Source organism: Mixophyes fleayi, chromosome 11, assembly GCF_038048845.1.
Source record: "Mixophyes fleayi isolate aMixFle1 chromosome 11, aMixFle1.hap1, whole genome shotgun sequence".
Lineage (NCBI taxonomy): Eukaryota > Metazoa > Chordata > Amphibia > Anura > Limnodynastidae > Mixophyes > Mixophyes fleayi.
Genome location: NC_134412.1, coordinates 29,612,697 through 29,631,964, shown reverse-complemented (window position 1 = coordinate 29,631,964; position 19,268 = coordinate 29,612,697). Strand labels below are relative to the sequence as shown.

General features: G+C 39.7%; 1 protein-coding gene across 5 annotated transcripts in view; it reads right to left on the bottom strand.

The window, feature by feature from the left end:
- Nucleotides 1-19,268, bottom strand: part of LOC142107342 (serine/threonine-protein kinase BRSK2-like) — a 210,361-nt gene that overhangs the window by 69,194 nt on the left and 121,899 nt on the right. For all 5 annotated transcript variants that reach the window (XM_075190721.1, XM_075190722.1, XM_075190724.1 and 2 more), the window contains 5 exons: nt 13,235-13,375; nt 10,259-10,375; nt 9,616-9,649; nt 4,863-4,931; nt 268-414 (listed from right to left, as the gene is read on the bottom strand). In XM_075190721.1, coding sequence (XP_075046822.1) covers nt 268-414; nt 4,863-4,931; nt 9,616-9,649; nt 10,259-10,375; nt 13,235-13,375 — 508 coding nt within the window. The remainder of the gene's footprint in view (nt 1-267; nt 415-4,862; nt 4,932-9,615; nt 9,650-10,258; nt 10,376-13,234; nt 13,376-19,268) is intronic.

The window sequence follows — 19,268 nt, the reverse complement described above, 5'->3', positions numbered from 1 at the left end:
TCTGTTCAGCGGGGACTCCTCTCTCATCCCCTCACACCAGGGATCATCTTCTTCATTCAGGTAAGTAGCGCTGGCAGTGTATAAGACGCACCCTTTTTTTAGACCCAAAATTTGGGGGAAAAAGGTGCGTCTTATACATGGGGAAATACGGTATATCAAATAAGTTGCTATGAATAAAGTAATATGTAAATCTATTTTAAAAATGCCCAAACACATGCAAAAGGATATCCTCAAAACTATAATGCCAGGGAAGAATGAATTACTAACACTGAGGCGTTTCTCCGGTTCCACCTCGATCATGCCTCTGAGCAGGTTCTGACAGTCCGGGGGAATAAAATGTGGCATGTGAAATACCCCGCGTTTCACCTTCTCTAGCAGCTGGCGCAAGTTGTCGTCATCAAAGGGCAACGCTCCCTGCAAGACAAGAATTGATGTTGGACACAATCTTCAATATATAATTTTGAATAAGGTGCTTATAATTAAAATAACTACCTGTTACTAGTATGTGTACGTTGAAACAGGACCCAGAAATATACCTTAAAGTGCACCCATCACATAAACACAGTGGGGATCACATTTCTGGACATAGGTCTGGGTTTTTTTTTGCTTAGGTTACCCATCTCCATACCGTGCGCGTGCATTAAAAATGTGTGTGTATATATACTTTTGCTTATGATTGACTTGTGGCTCCATATGCCTGTAGAGGTAGGAAGGGGATGGGGAGGCATAGGCCGCGTGCGGGCATGTTCATATATCTGTCACACAATTAGACGGTACATAGCCACAGATACACCTCTGGAGAACGCATATCTCTTGTGATTGGCTGATGATGATGACTATAAGCAGTGATATCTAGCCGATTCCAATTGGCTGATTGCTTATTGACCTCTCCAGTCGACAGTACTTAAATCCTTAGAATTGTGGCTTCACAATATGAAGTTGTGGCTGCCTATTAACATTACTTTACTGACATTTTCATTTGGACTACTGCAGGAAAAAACGATTCCCGTTTGATTTTTAAAGAAAATTAACAGATGCGTGTGTTTAAATTAATTTGTATATTGTATTGCTGTTAGTTCTGCAATACAATTTATATAAAAAATTAATAACAGTGAAAACACTATTCTCTCTTGTGTATATGACATGTCATTACAGCCTAGTATTGTGACTTTAGCATTTAGTGCTAACATTGTCAAGCCACAACTCTACACAATCACTACGCTAATTTGGGGTGTAAGCAGCGGGCGAAGTGAAAATGTAGAAGTAGCGGTATGAAAAACGAATGTAATTTGATAATTTTACAATGAAAGCAGTAGAAGTGGCGGTATGGCATATGCCAGGCAACTTTGACCACTGAATGTAAGGTATACACGCCTGACGTACATCTAGCGCAAATGTTACTGTTTTAGAGCTGGATGCGTCTTGTGATGTGTCCGATTGAACAAATGCACATAAAGACAATTTGCTTGCTTCTTTTATTATGTACATAATGCGACCACCTCCAATTGTCTTAGCAGAGTTAATTTATGAAGCACAAAATGTCCAAGGCGCATTTATGGAGCAATATTGGGTTTATGGAGCAATGTTTCAGTGTTTGTAAAGGAGCGGCCATTTGCACAGGCCAAGGGGAAATGATGGGCGGGGTAAAGATGTATTCTTAGGGGCTCTAATAGTTGTGTTTAGGGGTGAACAGACATTTTCACGTGGTAAAAGAACTCAAACTGTGCACCGACTCAGAGCTGACGGGGTTGTGGTCTTGCCCTATACTTTTAGAAGCACTCTAATCAATGTAATAAAAAGCTTCACAAAAAAGTAACATATGTAAGGAAAACAATCCGAACAGTATTTTATGAGCTAAAAAGTTTTATTTCTAAAGTTGTATTTCTAAGTCAGTAGTGAGGTGCAATTTACACTTTTGCTCGACCCACCCTTTTCGCACCCTTAGGTCAACTTATAGGTTTCTGATTGGAGAATAGGCATGCCTTGAATATTTGCTGGGCAGGCCATCTAAGCACATTGGTGCAAACAAAGGCATTTTGAAGTGAGCATTCAGCTTGCTTTGTAAATGAGGTCCAATAAAGGTAGCCATGCTGTTGACTGAAACTATATTTATAAGGATGTAGCCTCAGTGATGTAGAAAGTTTCTAGTGAATTGATAGGCTGCATGCCCATGCGTATTGGTTCAGCCCAAAAAATAATGGCCACCATTGTGTGTGGGAAGCATGTGTAGCAATCTATTACCGCTACTTCTGTTAACCTAGATGCATCAACAGTCTTAATATTAGTTTTATATGTACTGTAATGTAAAAGAAGTCAGTCTGCAAAAACCAGGACTATCCTATGAAAACCAAGACACCTAGTTTAACGTAAGCCAGTTTATGAACCTGGCCCACAGCTGTTGATTACGTACAGCCCACAAAGAATGGATGGTATTCAACAGATGTTGTAAACCTTCAGCTAAGATGCATACATTCTATGTAAGTCTCTTAGTTGATGTAGTTAACTCAATTACAACCATAAATTAATCAAATATATCATAGTAGTCCAATAAATAATAACACTGTGTAGAATTTGTTTATCATTCTAGTCATGGACAACAATAAGTCTAAGGCTTTCAAGGTGAGCCTGGAGAGGGAAAATCAGAGCCAAAGGTGACAACCAGAGGTCACGGCTATGATATGTAAGTGTTGGAATGCTGCTAAACACAGCAATTTGGAAAAAGCCTAAAGGAGGTGCAATACCCTGCAAATCACAGGTATATCACTACATGCACTCATTCAGAAACCTACAGTTCCCCAGAGTGCCTCTTGGAAGTTCAGTACAAACTGTGACATTTTGAGGTGGACAAACTGCAAACTGCAGCACCAGGCTGCTCACTAGAGCCCCCAGACTGCATTAGGAGAAAGCAGAGACAGACACTGCAACAAGTTGCAAATGGGCATTTTGGTGCCAGAATGTACTAAAAGGCTTCAGGAGATTCTTAAGGGGTAAAGGGGAAGAGCAAAAAATGGACTGGCTAGTGTGTTGTGATGTGTGACTGCTAGCTGGGACAATGAAGGATCTTCCCACAAAGATCTATTGAGTGCTGTTGTTGAACTATTTCCTGAGGGATGTTTGCAGCAATAATATTTAAAAGCCAGATGTAAAATTCAACCCAGAAGGAAGCATCTTTAGAGTACACGAAAAGACCTAGCTTGCCACTAACAATGAGATGTCAGCAGGACTCATATGGAGACAGATAAGTTTATTTTGCTTTGCTATGTTCAAGTTATTTAAGTCAGATATCACACTGTACTATTAAAACCTCTGACCGAGACTGTAATATTGCTATTGAGAGGTTATGCTGCTGTCTGAAGAAAGAGTTTATTCCAGACAAATCTTTTGTATTTAAGGTTATATGCAAGCTGACACAGTGTGCAAGTGATATAGAGAGAAATCATTTCTCACAAGAGTCTGTCTATATTGTATCAGAAGTTTGATTCTATTGTGAAACTGCGAAAAATGATTGCTGAACTGCAAATTGTTTAACTGTACAGTTGCTGGGAGAGATCTGCTTATTCCATTAGACTTCCATTACTAATAGGTAAGAGTTTGTTACACTGGAAATCCTTTATTGTGCAGAATTGCTGTTGTTTACACTGAGATCAGGAGTCACGTATGCCTGAAGTTTATTAACGATTTTGTACATGTAAATAAGCTTCATGTGTTAGCTATTACTTTGCTTAAAACTGTAGATTACAATTTAACCCTTTGGGTTCGGTCTATCGTAAAGTGACCCTAGTCTACAGTAATTTCTTCTAAAGCATCTAACCTGAACAAGCTGGATTAATCCTTGTTGCATAGCTACTGATTTTTGTGTAATAAGTATAATGTGTATAATTGCACTAAAAGTATTGTGGCTGATCTGTCTAGATATTCTGCTGCTGTAGCATTTAGTGTAATTGTCTAATTAACCTGTAAGCAACCGGTTGTCTCTCAAAGTATTTATCAAGTAAAACCCATTTCACTGAAGCACATTGCCTAACTTTGAGATATATTTATTCAGTGACCTATATGCTGTAGTGATTTATGCTTGCATATTGCTGATTTTTAAATTGTTATTTATGTTGAATAACTTTGTATATTGAAGGTCTCATAGTATTACATTCCTACACTACTGTTACTAATCTGCCATGGTGGAAAAACCTTACGCCACAAGTATAGAGAATAAACCCACAAATATATGCAACTTTAGCCCTGTGTCCCTTGTTTCATTGCAACACTACTGGGGTGAACTTTGCCTCTCTAACATTACACTGGGCATGTGGAATCCTAGCTTACATTACTTCTGGGGCGCCAACCATCCACCCCGTTACAGAGGGACCACATCAAAATACTATTATATGGGAAGTGATACTGTAACATTGATTCTTTTAGGTGGAAAACAACTTTAATGGACCGTCATAATAATTTATCAGGGCTGACAACAATGGCTCAGGATTCCTAGTGTTTCGTTCTGAGATATGACACAGCTCTGCTCTGTCCTAAAACAGTATCCAGAACAGTTTTGTGTTATATCCCAGGGCAATGATCCTGAAAATAATGTGCCTGAAAATATAAATATATAGCAAAAATAACACAGAAGGAAGCATAAATAAAAGATGCAAGAGGGTGTGAACAAGACAATAAAATAAAAATGTATCTGCAGGCGAAAAACTGCCTAACATCACCATCCAATTCCTATATCTGTAATCCAGTCAATGGAAATGTTACCTATACAGGCATTAGAGTCCAAATGGCTTAATTAGGTATAAACATTTTTTAACCCAGCAAGTGTTCCAAACTTATCAACCACATATATTTATTACAGAGGAAGGTCATACCACGAGAAGTGCAAACAGGATCACTCCGCAGCTCCACACGTCAGCTCTGCGCCCATCATACTTTTCGCCCTATAAAGAAAGGAAAAGAAAATAAATAAATCATTTTATTGCCTTGTCTCTGAAATGCTACTTTGTCAGTACTTCTTCAGTCTGGCTCATTGTTAGGACTAACTTGGACTACAATGCCAAATCTGAACACTGCAATAGTAAGTGCTGGATATTTTAGTATAGAGACTTATAAACCAAATTGTATTTTAAATAATAATATAATATATTGCATTAATACTCCAACACTATTCAATAAAATGGTAATCTCCAGGTGCAAATGCAGGAATTTTAAGGGGGGGTTTCCTCCTCCCCCCAAAAAAATTATATAGCGAGAGCTGCTGCGCATGCGGCTGCGCATGCCCAGCAGCTCCATTTTGGCGATGCTGTACTGTACAGCAGCTGCGGCGCTGTCAAAGAAACGTCCGCGGCAGTGCTGTATTGTAGCACAATATAGCACCACCGCGGACGCTTCTTCTGTGACAGCGCCGCAGCTGCTGTACAGTTCAGTGCTGCTGTGTAGGGGCAATGTTTAGTGCTCGTTCGTTCGCTGAGGGGAGGGGTTTCTGGAGAACCAGAAACCCTCCCCTGCGTGCCCCCCTGATCTCCCTCTCCAATGCACGTGGTTGAACATTCTTGCAGGATTAAAAGTGAGATAAACTTCATGTAGTTATTGTTATAGAGCTACTGCTACTGAATAGGTGTAATAACTAAAAACTGGCCTGTTAATATTTCTCAAAGACTTGAATTGAGAACTACTGACATTGTGAATCATAGTGAATTGTTAGTAATGAACCAGAGTTAAAATTTTAATTTAAAACATTAATCATTGGATGGTCTGTTGAAACATGTTTTTTTTAAAATACAATATCTTCATGATTCAGCATTCCCTCGACCAAACCAAATGTCTCTACTAGTCTCATCATACAATCAATTGCAATGCTGGTGTCCAAAGCTTATGTTTGTAGACATTTCCCAATAAAGTATTAAATGAAAAAGATATATAAAATTAAAGCTACGTAAAGTAATCAGTATGGAACAGCAAAAACACACAGATCAAAGTCACAATGTCTGGAATTCACATACTCAGGAATTTTGTGTGTCTGTATTATTCTTGTATGTCAGCATTATGCCACCAAAGCTAAAAAGAGGGTAATGTGATCTCTCAAAATTAAAACCTCTATTCCCTTAACCACTAGAGCTGAACAATGCACTGAAGAAAGACAATGACATAATCAGTCGTGAGCGAGTGAATGTCTATTTTGTTTTGTATGTAAGAAAAATGCAAAAGCTACTACTCAAGAAAATCTTTCAACGACATACAAATGCAATGTGTTATTTCTGAGATGAGAAAATATTTAATCTATATTTGCCTGCTTTAAGGAATATTGGAGATTGATGTCATCAGAAATGCTTGAGAGCTGTTGGAAATATAGAACACTAGATCTGGCCTATACTGCAGGTACTGCATGGCCATGATGTGGGCGTTGATGTACAAATAAATTAGATCCTATAAATAGACTCTAGCACAGGGGGTTTCAACCTTATAGGTAGTGTACGGTGACAGACCTGCTGACAAAGACATCATTTATATATTCGCAAAATACCAGTGTTAAAATATGGTAGTAAATAAAACCAGAATCAGGAATACATGTGTGTTTAAAAATGTATGCGCATTACAGCTAATTTGTGTAATTTATAATTAAACTATAGTTTACATATAATCCTAAATGTAAACCATCAACTGTTTTTTTCCCCATAATTTTAACAGTATTATGGAATAATAAATTGACCCTATTCTCTCCCTGTCTGTCTCCCTCTCTGTCTGTCTGTGTGTGAGTGTGTGTCTATGTTGGGGAATTTAGACTGTGAGCTCCAATGGGGCAGGGACTGATGTGGATGAGTTCTCTGTACAGCGCTGCGGAATTAGTGGTGCTATATAAATAAATGATGATGATGATGATGATGATAAATTCACATGACACATCAACATAAATGGTTGCAAAGGACACTGGTTAGAAATCAATGGTCTAGATCAGTGTTTCACAAACCCAGTCCTCGGGGACCCCTAACAGTGCAGGTTTTCCAGGTCACACGTGAAATAATTATACCACCTGTGGACCTTTCAAAATGTGTCAGTCAGTAATGATTACACCTTTGCTCCAGGAAAGAGATATGAAAAACATGCACTGTTAGGGGTCCCTGAGGACTGGGCTTGGGAAACACTGGTCTAGCAAACAAATCAGAGAAGAACCACATAAGTCTTTGAAGTGTTTCTTCACCAGGTGGAATAAGTTATACCAACGTATTCATCAAGCCTCAAACAACAGTTTCTGTATGGTTTAAGCAAATCTAAGTGATGGGGCTATTTAACAACAGCCTAATGCAGAAGATATCGAATATATCTCCGGCATTAGTGAAACTATCACAGAATACTGTAGTTCCCATTGAAAGGGGACTACGATGTGGAGTTATTTATCAAGCTCCACCCCCGATTGCTAACGTTATCTGAAGACCTTAATTTGTTGATTGACTTCGCTACAGATCTCAGCCTGCACTGATTTTAGACTTATATCTTTGACTGTATCCCGCTACTATCTGCTGCCTCCAGTGTCCTGTCCACCCTGTCACCAATATTGTGTTTAATAAGACCACCACGAGTTAAGACCTGGGGCAACCGAGAACTTTTGGAACATACTCTGTTCCTTTGGCATACCTCTCAACTGTCGCGATGTTGGCGGAACATCCTAATTCACAGGAAGCAAAAGGGGTGGGATTTTACAAAAAGTGGGTGGAGTTTTACCCAAAATTGTCCATTTATGGGTGGAGATTGGGTGGCATGGGGGCAGGGCTTATTTTGGAAAGAGGGCCGTGATAGGCGAATAACTTGTGAAGAAGGTTCTAGGGGGTTATTATCATGTCCGATAGTGCCTTAACAAAGGGTTGTGAAGTACATAACCTCAAATACTGTGTAAATAACTACAGCCTCAATAAACAGTTTAACATCTAAAACATCTATTCAATGCTTTTCGCCACTGTGCTAAAAATTCATATACATAATGTGACTTATTAGCAAATAGCCTTACCATCTTTTTTTTTATTTTTTATAAAAATACATGATCCCTTCCAATTATGTAGGTATTTTATCCTGCAATATCTATATAAATCAACATGGCTATGGGTATCCCTTATAAAAGCACAATGCACATTTGCAGCCTCTTTTGGCATACATAGAACTCAGTGGTCTATTTATCAAACGCAGAAAGCCTCAATATGTATCGCTGCAATTTACTATGCAGGAGCTCGTCTTTGAGCCGTGGCATTGAATCCCCTCCTCAATTGAGAAAATATTATTTTCTGTTCACAGGCAGCCTAAGTGCTGTGAGCATAGCACTTTCTCCTGGGACGGATCCAGCAAAATCAGAGAGGCTTCAGCTGAATTCCATTGAAAATTACCTGTAAGGCCAGACCTAAATGGCAAAGCTTTTTGCAGCTTTAACCCTTTGATAAGTTAAAAAAAGGTGATCATAGAGCCTTTTGCCAGCATTTTCAGTGGCATTTTGTATCTTTACCACTTGTTAAACAGAACCCATAGTGTTAGATCCACTGTAGCTACGAATGAGTAAGGAAAAACTGTACTTTGACAGTGACAGTTCGTCACAACAGCTTAGTATTTTCAGCCTCTGATTACCTACACAGCATGCCTTCAACAGTGTGTCATTGCATGTCATATAAATGTTACCATCATACCATATGATGTCACATTGCATGACACCATAGCATCCATGAAATCTCTTCTACTCTATATATCATTCTCTGCTATCAGCATGGCGTAGTATATAAAACGTCTGCAAATCATTCAGCCATTCAATCAAGACAGCGATCAGCTGCATAAGCACTGCTATTTTTTGTGCAAACTTTCAAAGTTATTTAATTAAAAGGAAAGATGTCATGCCAGTGCCCATTAGAAATCTACTTGCATGTTTCAGCAAGCTCAAAGTTGACCACACATGGTACAATCTTGATATGACACCAAATCCGGATGTCTAGGCAAGAAGACATGTGACCTGATTGCACTGTGCATCTGGCAACTTTAAGCTCCTGCTATCAGGTTGGCTGATGACATCACACAAGATCATCGAAGATCATTGGCCAACTTGATTCATGACCAATTCCAACTGGATTAGAGATTATTCGGATAAGGCCAAACATGGCGCAATGATTAAAAATAACCAAATCTGCAGTGATGTGGGGTGACTTCGCTAGTTCCTACTGAATTAATTGTCTGCATATTGGTTCAACCCATGAACTGCTGAGATATACAATTTATGGATATTAATATAGAAAGACAATTTGTTTAGTCTGTAGCCAAAAGCTACTTTTCAAAAGACGACAGCAGGGATACGGAACATGGCAAACCTTGAAAATATTTCTAATAACTAATAATTGTTCCAAAATGTACTGAAGTCCTCCAACTTTATTGACACTTGTACTGCGGACAAGGGGGCTCAGATAATGGAAACAAGAGGTTAACAACCGAACTCTAAACAAACCACTGGAGGGATGGATGTTACATGCAGTTTAGTAGCGTCAGTAGGATTTCATATTCTTACTGACCAATATATTTCTATGGAACCGCTCTAATATTACTAAGGGAATGAGAGGGAAATGAAATATCACAGGAAAGGTGGAAGCCCATTACACTTACCTTGATCACCTCAGGACATGCATAGTGAGGAGACCTGGTCACAAGGGAGTAAGACATGGAAAAAAGGAGGGAAAAGGGAAGACAGAGAAAGAATAGGGGTGTTAACAGCAGGATAAAGTGAAGAATTTGTTAAGTAGATTCATGTTGCTAATGTAAGTCAGGATTTTTCAGTCATGTAAACATACATGGTGTATAGAATTGGTTAAGCACGTCAGATTCAATGCAACATAATAATGGACGTGACATATATGACATTCTCCCTTGACAATTTCGAAGCATATATATGTAAAGCCTTAGGTGAAAGGCATGAGTGCATATATAGCAGGACACAATGTACAGTTATATTTAATAAAACTTGTCTACTCTCTCGGAATGTCAGAGAGACTCCCAAACTTCAGAGAGTTCTCCCGGAATCCTGGAGTAGGAGGCCACCCTCTGAGATCCCGCCCGATCCTGCAAAAATGGCGGGACGGGACACTGATGTCGCACTTGCCTCTTGGACCAGAAAGGAAAATCCCAAAAGAATGCAAGTATGATGTTGAACAATAAATACACTATAAAAAATATAAAAAAATATAATAAATATTCTTTAAAAATATATATATTTTCGTTATTTTTATGATCTTGTAAAATCTGTACTCACCCACAGCTGGTCTCAAGTAAACTGTCGCCGACCTGCAGTGACGCCATTCCGAAATCTGCTATCCGGATGTTGTTTTTTTCATCTAACAATAAATTTTCTGGCTTCAAGTCTCTGTGGCTGATTAAGTGGAAAATGAAGACAAAGAATGAGTATAAATTGTGGATTTTAACAAGCAGGCGTTAAAATCGACATTATTTACTAAACCTCCCAATATTTACCCTGACAAATAAGAATAAATTTGCCCAGCACCAATCTGCACAATCCCTGCCCCCGATTCACAAAACCGTGATATGAGCAATCATGCCCACTTTCCAAAAAACATGATCACGTTCTGGTGAAGCTCCGCTCGCTTCCGTGGAACCCCTGCACTACCATAATCCTTGAATCGGGACAGTTCGGACTGTATGATTTTAAGATCCCAAAAAGCCCTCTTCCAGTCGGGATATCCTCTATTGCACCCCTGCATCCCTTTGTCCTGCCCTAATGCTCTTTTTGTGTTTATGATTGATAAATATAAGGTTAAGCACTCCAGCACTGATCCCAAAATGTGTATCATTGTTGGTGCTTTTAGGTGTGTGCCTATGGATACTAAGCTGGGTTTAATTTTAATTTTAAGGAATGAGGCCATGATTGTATGTGTGTACTCAGAACACAAGCAAATCTTTACCTGATTTAGGTTCACCCAGGATAATTGAAATGTTTGGAAGTATGTTTATCTCTTAGTAACTTTGAAAGTAATTTCTTTGCCACTGTACCATACAGGATTAAGCTGCTTTTTAAAAGTGGCAACAATCGTGGCAAGAAAAGTGACACAAATAGTAAAAACATACTTAAAAGCAGGGCAGATAGATGTATAAAAAAACATAATCATAAATTAGGTAATTAATCTATTCAATGTCCCAATTCTTCTTCTTTAACCCACCTCTCCCAACTTGTTCATACTCCCACTGACATGATGCCAGCCTTAATTATAAAGGCAACAGATTACAGAGGCATTCTTACTATAATATTTAAATTTGAATACTGAGGTGGATCTATATGAATTGCTCACAAACCTGTAGAAGATGGAAAGTGAGGGCTGTAGATTCACTACATGGCTAAAAGTATGTGGACACCCTTGTAATTAGAGTGTTTGGCCATTTCAGCCACATCCATTGCTAACAGTGCATAAAATCAAGCATACAGCCATGCAGACTCCATAGTAAAACATAAGAAGTAGAATGAGTTCAAGAAGAGCTCAAAAAGTCAGTTCATCAAATTCTGGCCTACTAGAGCTGCCACAGTCAACTATACCATTGGACTCTGGAGCAGTGGAAACGTGTTCTCTGCCGTGACAAATTACACTTCACCACCTGGCAGTCTGCTGGATGAATCTGATTTTGGCGAATTTCAGGAGAAAGCTTTCTACCCGAATGTGGACTGCCAACTATAAGGTTTGGTGGCTGGGCTCCTTAGTTTGGGTGTTTGGGTGTCCATACACTTTTGGCCAGGTAGTGTAGATTATGTAATAGGTGTAAATATCAGGACTGGATTAAGATTGTAGGCGCTGTTAGGTAATATTTTTCACAACTCTTTTATAACATAGTGGCTGAGGTTCTCAACAAAAACCGAGAGGCAAAGATTGGAAATCCATGGAACAATTCACAAAATGGTTATTGTAAAAAAATAAATAAAAGAAAGTTGAGTGCAGAGATCTCTAAATATGTGAAGCTAAAAATAATGTGTGGGGCACAGCTATAATATAAAAACATTTCTTGTAGTCGCCTATATCATCTGAATATTAAATCTGGTGATGGCGAATTAGTTTATAGCTTTATTGAAGGGATACTAATCTCAAAATGTATCTCTTTTTGTGTAAAGTAAGTAGAATAAGTTCAAATATTATCTGTTTATTGTTATATTTTTGGATAGAACCAATGAATTTGTTTACACACAGTGGGCAGTTATAAGTGGTCCTCAGTGATCCCTTCTGCTGTGTCCCCTCTACACTCGCTCCCACTGCAGTATGTAAGGGGAGTGGTGCAGTATGGAAGGGGAGGGGTGCAGTATGGAAGGGGAGTGGTGTAGTATGGAAAGGGAGTGGTGCACTATGGAAGGGGAGTGAAGCAGTATGGAAGGGGAGGGGTGTAGTATGGAAGGGGAGGGGTGCAGTATGGAAAGGGAGGGGTGAAGTATAGAAGGGGAGTGGTGCAGTATGGAAGGGGAGAGGTGCAGTATGGAAGGAGAGGGGTGTAGTAAGGAAGGGGAGGGGTACAGAAGGGGAGGGGTGCAGTATGGAAGGGGAATGGTGCAGTATGTAAGAGTAATGGTGCAGTATGTAAGGAGAGTGGTGTAGTATGGAAGGAGAGGGGTGTAGTAAGGAAGGAGAGGGGTACAGTATGGAAGAGGAGGGGTGTAGTATAGAAGAGGAAGGGTACAGTATGGAAGGAGAGGGGTACAGTATGGAAGGAGAGGGGAACAGTATGGAAAAGGAGGGGTACAGTATGGAAGAGGAGGGGTGTAGTATAGAAGAGGAGGGGTACAGTATGGAAGGAGAATAGTACATTATAGAATGGGAGTGGTGTGTCTTTAAATTCTTTTTAGTTTTAGCCCCTCAAATCTAGACAATTAATCAAAAGAGTGTTTTGATTGTTGTATGTAAATAGACGATAGTTAAACATCTAAGGTACCCTTAGGCCACATAGCTGAAACAGAAATCGTGCTCAGTTATAACATATATAAAGTGTAGGACTTGAACTGGCCAATCATGCCTTGTCATTACATTTAGTATCCTTTTAGCACCTCAAATTTGATAAGTAAAAAAAAATCTATCTGAACTCCTATCAACACAACAAGAACATTTCCTTTTCTGTTTCCATATCCGCCAGCTCTTTTTCTGGCTTCAGAGGCTGAATGGCAGTAACCTTTTAAATTCACACTATCTTTAGCAAACATTTGTCACGTCACTGCTGACATAAAAACAAAGGTTCTACTCACCATATAGAGTAACTGTGACAGAAATCAAGAGCGGATATGATTTGTCGGAAGAATTTTCTAGCCTCCTTTGGAGTTAATCGCCCCTTTTTAACCAGATAGTCAAAAAGTTCTCCGCCAGACACGTGTTCAAGCACCAAGTATCTGAAAGAAGAGAAGAGAACATATTGAAAATTTAAAAACTTTACGTTCTGGTCATTTCATGGTTATGGAGAAAATAAAACAAATGACACCTCCAGTAGATACATAATAAATGATTAACGTAAAGACATTCTTGAAACGTTTTTTTCTAGCCGGTACTCTGTACAGTTTAGCCATTTCACAATTGTCAAAATACTTAAGCTTTCTCCAGAAATCTTTCATTAATTGAGGAAGGAATACTACCATGTATTTCAAATGTCACAGGTTTGCAATTGCTGTATTAACAACAAAGTTTGCAGAAGTGTTTTACTTCACTGTGGCATGGACCAACATATTTGCTTTTTTATTGTGGCAAGGGCCAATATTGTTCAAACAATTATATATATATTTTTTTATTAGCAAATTTCTTTTCTTTCCAGAAACTGGAGACAAATTACAAACACAGAACATATGAATCTCCAGTAACTAAGTCTTCCTTTCTCTTCTGTTTTGTCATAGGCCTAATTTTTCATGGTTCAGCGTCTTTGTAGGGTGTCATGCACCAATTTGCATGCCAAAATGTAATTGATTACGTAGCTGTCATCAATATGATGGGCAGAACAAGTTGGATATGGAATTCAAAGTAAATTCAAGAGGTACAGTGGCGTTTTGCAGGTGTTCTCGATGTAGTTTTTGTCAGCAGAGCCTTGCTAGCCCACACAACGACCAGATTTTTACACGGTGGTAGTCAGCATATCGATGCTGACTACCCCGACAAGACTCACCCCGACGTGACTATTCCGAAGGAGCTGGTTCCCGATCCTGCCCAATGACGACTCCTCTTCACCCCGACAGCAGCCAATGACGATGAAGCAAGAAAGCGGCTGCAGCTGATGATGTCATTGAGCATGCCGACGGGATTATCGCTGTTGTTAAGGGGGTAAGGTAAGTATGCACCAATGTACAATGTATAATCCTTTCTAAAATACATTGTACATGGGTGCATATGTGGTACCCCAAAGCCCTGTTGACCAGCACAGAGGAGTGCATAAACGCTTTTAAAATGCAGGGCTACAAGGGGTTAATTGTGCTCCTGAAATCTTGTGCCCATGAGTGATTGACAGGAGGAGGATGAAGGCCCTGATTGGCTGGGGGAGTAACAGGAAGAGGTTGTGCAGGAAGGAGGGGAAAGAGAGAGCAGCATGATAGAAAGAACAAGGGGGAGGATGTGCAGCCGAGCAGAGAGAAGATAAGCTGCTGCCAGAACTGTGATATTGCCAGCAAAGCGGACGGAGAACAGCTGGGGACACGCAGCGGGGCGCCAAACACAGTCTCCACTAACTGCAGAACCGTCTCCAGGTAAAACCCTAGCCTGTCCAGATATCAGCACACACACACACACACACACACACACACACAGGATATAGCTGAAACGACCATCTTAATTGTTCCCTGCAGCCTGTGTATAGGTATGATCTGGGGGAAAAGCTCTCACAATCCTTCCTTGTACAAGAATGCAATGTCAGTTTTGGATAGATTCTCTCATCACTCTTCCCTCTGACACTGGGGTGTGTGCAATACACTGCAGGCTAGGGTTTTACCTGGAGACAGTTCTGCAGTTAGTGGAGACTGTCTTTGGCGCCCCGCTGCGTGTCCCCAGCTGTTCTCCGTCCGCTTTGCTGGCAATGTCAAAAATTCTGGCAGCAGCTTATCTTCTCTCTGCTCTGCTGCACATCCTCCCCCTTGTTCTTTCTACCATGCTGCTCTCCCTCTCCCCTCCTTCCTGCACAACCTCTTCCTGTTACTCCCCCAGCCAATCAGGGCCTTCATCCTCCTCCTGTCAATCACTCCTGGGAACAAGTTTTCAGGAGCACAATTAACCCCTTGTAGCCCTTCATTTCAAAAGCGTTTATGCACTCCTCTGTGCTGTTCAACAGGGCTTTGGGATACCACACATACCTACCTCACCCCCTTAACACAGCGATAATCCCGTCAGCGTGCTCAATGAGGTCATCAGCTGCAGCCGCCTTCTTGCTTCATCGTCAGTGGCTGCTGTCGGGGTGAAGAGGAGTCGTCATCGGGCAGGGTCGGGAACCAGCTCCTTCGGAATAGTCACGTCAGGGTGAGTCTTGTCGCTCTTCTCAGCATTGATATGCCGTACCACGCCCATTTTTACACCACCTGGAAGGTAAACCCAGTGGGATATATATATATTGACAATGCAATTTGCATCATCACAGCAAGCTCCGTGCTGTGCAGTACATGATTCACAGGGCCGTGATGCGATTCGCAGCTAATCATGTCATCACAGCCTATCCCACCCACTTTGCAAGAAGTATAGGATGGGTCTGGGGTGGTGACCTACTCTTCCTGGAGTCCAGGAGAATTCTCCAAAATGCGTAAGTCTCCTGAACATTCCGAAAGAGTAGACAATTATGATTCTCCATACATACAAAACAATTTTGCACCCATAATACAGAACAAGAGAAGTTATACTGTGCTTTGGTTAAAAGCATTGTAACGAAAAAGACTAACATCGACTAAAACGTCAAGAAACAAATCTCTCAGTACGAATACTAATCCATGCAAATCAGCAATGTTTGGCAACTACGGCAGCAGGAGTCTTTGTAAGTGAACTTAATATTCCTGGGAAGTCATAGCTTTTTCTAGTACAAAATCAGCTTAGCTTTTTCAGTATTTAAAAGCTTTAATAAGATAAAACATAATTTATGAGAATTAGTGACCTTTAATGATTAAGATGCTTAAAGGGCTTAACATGCGATGGCTTCAATATATGGTAAAAAGTGGTAATGATCTCTTAAATGGAATTTGGAACATGTATCATTTATGATCCATGTATTACACAGTGTGGCTGTCCAAACAATTATATTGACCTCATTAAAAAGATAAACCCTTTTGACATGACATCTTTCCAGAGATGTCGATTTAGAGTGCACTGGTGATAATGGTTCCTGCTTCTAATGTGTTAGTGAAGATTAATCATACCATCCTGACTTTACACTAAAGACATTTTAATTAAGAAAGAAAATTACGGGGCTGGAGGAGCAAATAGTAACACTACCTAAATTGCACATTTTGAAAGTAAAGACATTTAACTTGATGTTTTTTTCACTTCTTCCTGGGAAAAGTATGAGCGCAATCCCTTTAACGTTGCTCAAACCTGTGGCCTGATGTTCTATGGCCAGGTATGTGACTAATCTCATTCGTGATAAAAGGCATCAGTCCTAGAGCTGGGACTAAGCCATTAAAGATTTAATAGGCATAGCTACTACAAGTAAAAAGGGTTATAATTAGCGCAGGTTATTTTGACAAATCAAGCAATCCTTGAAACATGTTAAGATACTCTCACACTTGTTATTCTATATAGCTTGTCCTCATTATAGATTTATCCCTTGTACACCATATAGCACATCTCCAGCTCATTACAGAGCTCTGTGTAGACCTCTTAGTATAGAGAATCCTCATTATAAGGCTTTCATGTCGGCCCTTTACTCAATAACACCCTTGTTACCCATTTTTGGAAAAGCCTTTGACTTTGTATATGCTTGTTAGATTGCCGTCCTAAATGATCTTACGGTGTTCAGAACACTTCAGACTTCTCCTAAAGCTGTTCACTTGTGGCGACGTTCATTATCAGAGTTCAATACACCCTTAATAACAGCCTTGGAGTGCCTCAGGACAAAATTGTAATGCATTATAAACCCATTTGGTGAAATTCAGTATGTCAGGAATCAGCTATTACTGAGAAACCCTGTACTATATCGTTTTGTTTCTGACTCTAGAAATTATGCTCTTGTTAAGGATATGGCATGGCTGGTACTGCACTGCAGCCCAACGCATTTATTGATGTGAATAAGTGGTTGCACATTATTACATAGACTAGCAAGGGGGAGGGTGGTTTACATGTGTCTAAAATGAGACCAGGGGGGAAATGTATCAAGCTGAGAGTTTTCCAGCGGGTTTGAAAAGTGGAGATGTTGCGTATAGCAACCAATCAGATTCTAGCTGACATTTTAGAATGCACTAAGTAAATGACAGCTAGAATCTGATTGGTTTTTTAAACCCGCCGGAAAAACTCTCAGCTTGATACATTTACCCCCAGGAATACTCCACAAATTGTTTATTAATTTCTACACATATTGAATATATTGAATTGCATTGGCTTTTCTTTGGTAGTCTTATTGTACCTTCATGATGACAACTAGACACACTTGAGAAGCCATATACCAACAAAGTTAAGTGTTCTGAAGGAGGCAATAAGCTTTAAATAACTTTCTCAGACTACAGTCTGAGGGCCTGATTCATTAAGGATCTTAAATTAAGAAGTTTCTTATTTCAGTCTCCTGGACAAAACCATGTTACAATGCAAGGGGTGCAAATGAGTGTTCTGTTTTGCACATACGTTAAATACTGACTGTTTTTTAATGTAGCACACAAATACTTGACAGCTTATTTGTATATTGAAATTTAAAGATGATATTTGTGTGCTACATGAAAAAACAGTCAGTATTTAACGTATGTGCAAAACAGTAAGCTCATTTGCACCCCTTGCATTGTAACATGGTTTTGTCCAGGAGACTGCAATAAGAAACTTCTTAATTTAAGATCCTTAATGAATCAGGCCCTGAGTTCTTTATTGTAATCATCATGAGCTGCATGCCCGGGATGCCCTCACTTTTGAAGTGTGGTGATAGAACAGCCTGCAGTCAATCAAATCATCAGAATTTTGACAGCACAGAAGACAGTGACCTGTCCTCCAGTTGATGTGTTAGTAAGGGCAGGGCTGCATGCGACAGGGGCAGTGTGATGATGTCAGGAATTGACTGAAGTCAAGCTGTAATTCCCATAGTAAGACTTAGATAGTGGAAGGAGCAGGTTCCCCAACAGCACAAAGTAGTGATATGAGACTCCTGACAAGCTGGTGCACAAAATGTGGTGTCAGATACACCTCAATATTAAACAACGACACTTAGGGGTCTATTTATGACCAAACTTAAATTGCTCACATTAATTTTAATTCCTTATCGCAATCATAAGAAATTAATTAACATGACGATTTATTATAATTGATCAGGTGGACAGCGGCACTGATAGAAGCCTGTCCCAGTGAATAAGCTATGTAATTGCTTTATTATAGGATTCTTTGGTCAGGCTGAATTTGCGCTGGGGAGAGCATGAAGCCTTTCAGGGAGGGATCCAAAGATCCCCCTCCTGCAAAGCTCTCCTCATAGGCTATAAAGGCTAATACCATCTTCAGATGGTGTTAGCTAATGGGATCAAACTCCTAATTTTGGAGCTTGATACAAAGCGCAAAATCCCAGTCCCCATAGACATCTATGTGTTGATCAGTGGTAAGAATTCCATAAATAATCCATTGATGGAAGAAAATAAACTGTGAAGAATGCAAAAGGGTGTGAACCATTTTATAGCCACTGTGAATAGAAGGGTGTAACTAAACTCAAAAAATAACTTAAAAATAGTAGGGTTTTTCCTAAACATAATATTGGTCGAGTCACTATGGCCAAGCCGAATCTAAAATTTGTGTCCACAGTGTATCTTTAATACCTTTTTGTTACATTAATTAATTTTTCTGTATTCCCATCAGGGAGGTCCCAGATTAGGGTGATAGTCTGAACAGGAAAAAAGGGTGATTGCAGTGCTACCCTAGCAGTCCTCAGTATCACACATAAGTAACTGGTGGTGAACACTATGGGGTATTTTTACAAAATTGCAGATTTGAAAAAGTGGAGATGTTGCCTACAGCAGCCAATCAGATTCCAGCTGTCATTTATTTAGTACATTTTACAAATTGACAGTTAGAATCTGACTGGTTGCTATGGGCAACATCTCCACTTTTTCAAACCCGCAGTTTAGTAAATATACCACTGTGTTTCTT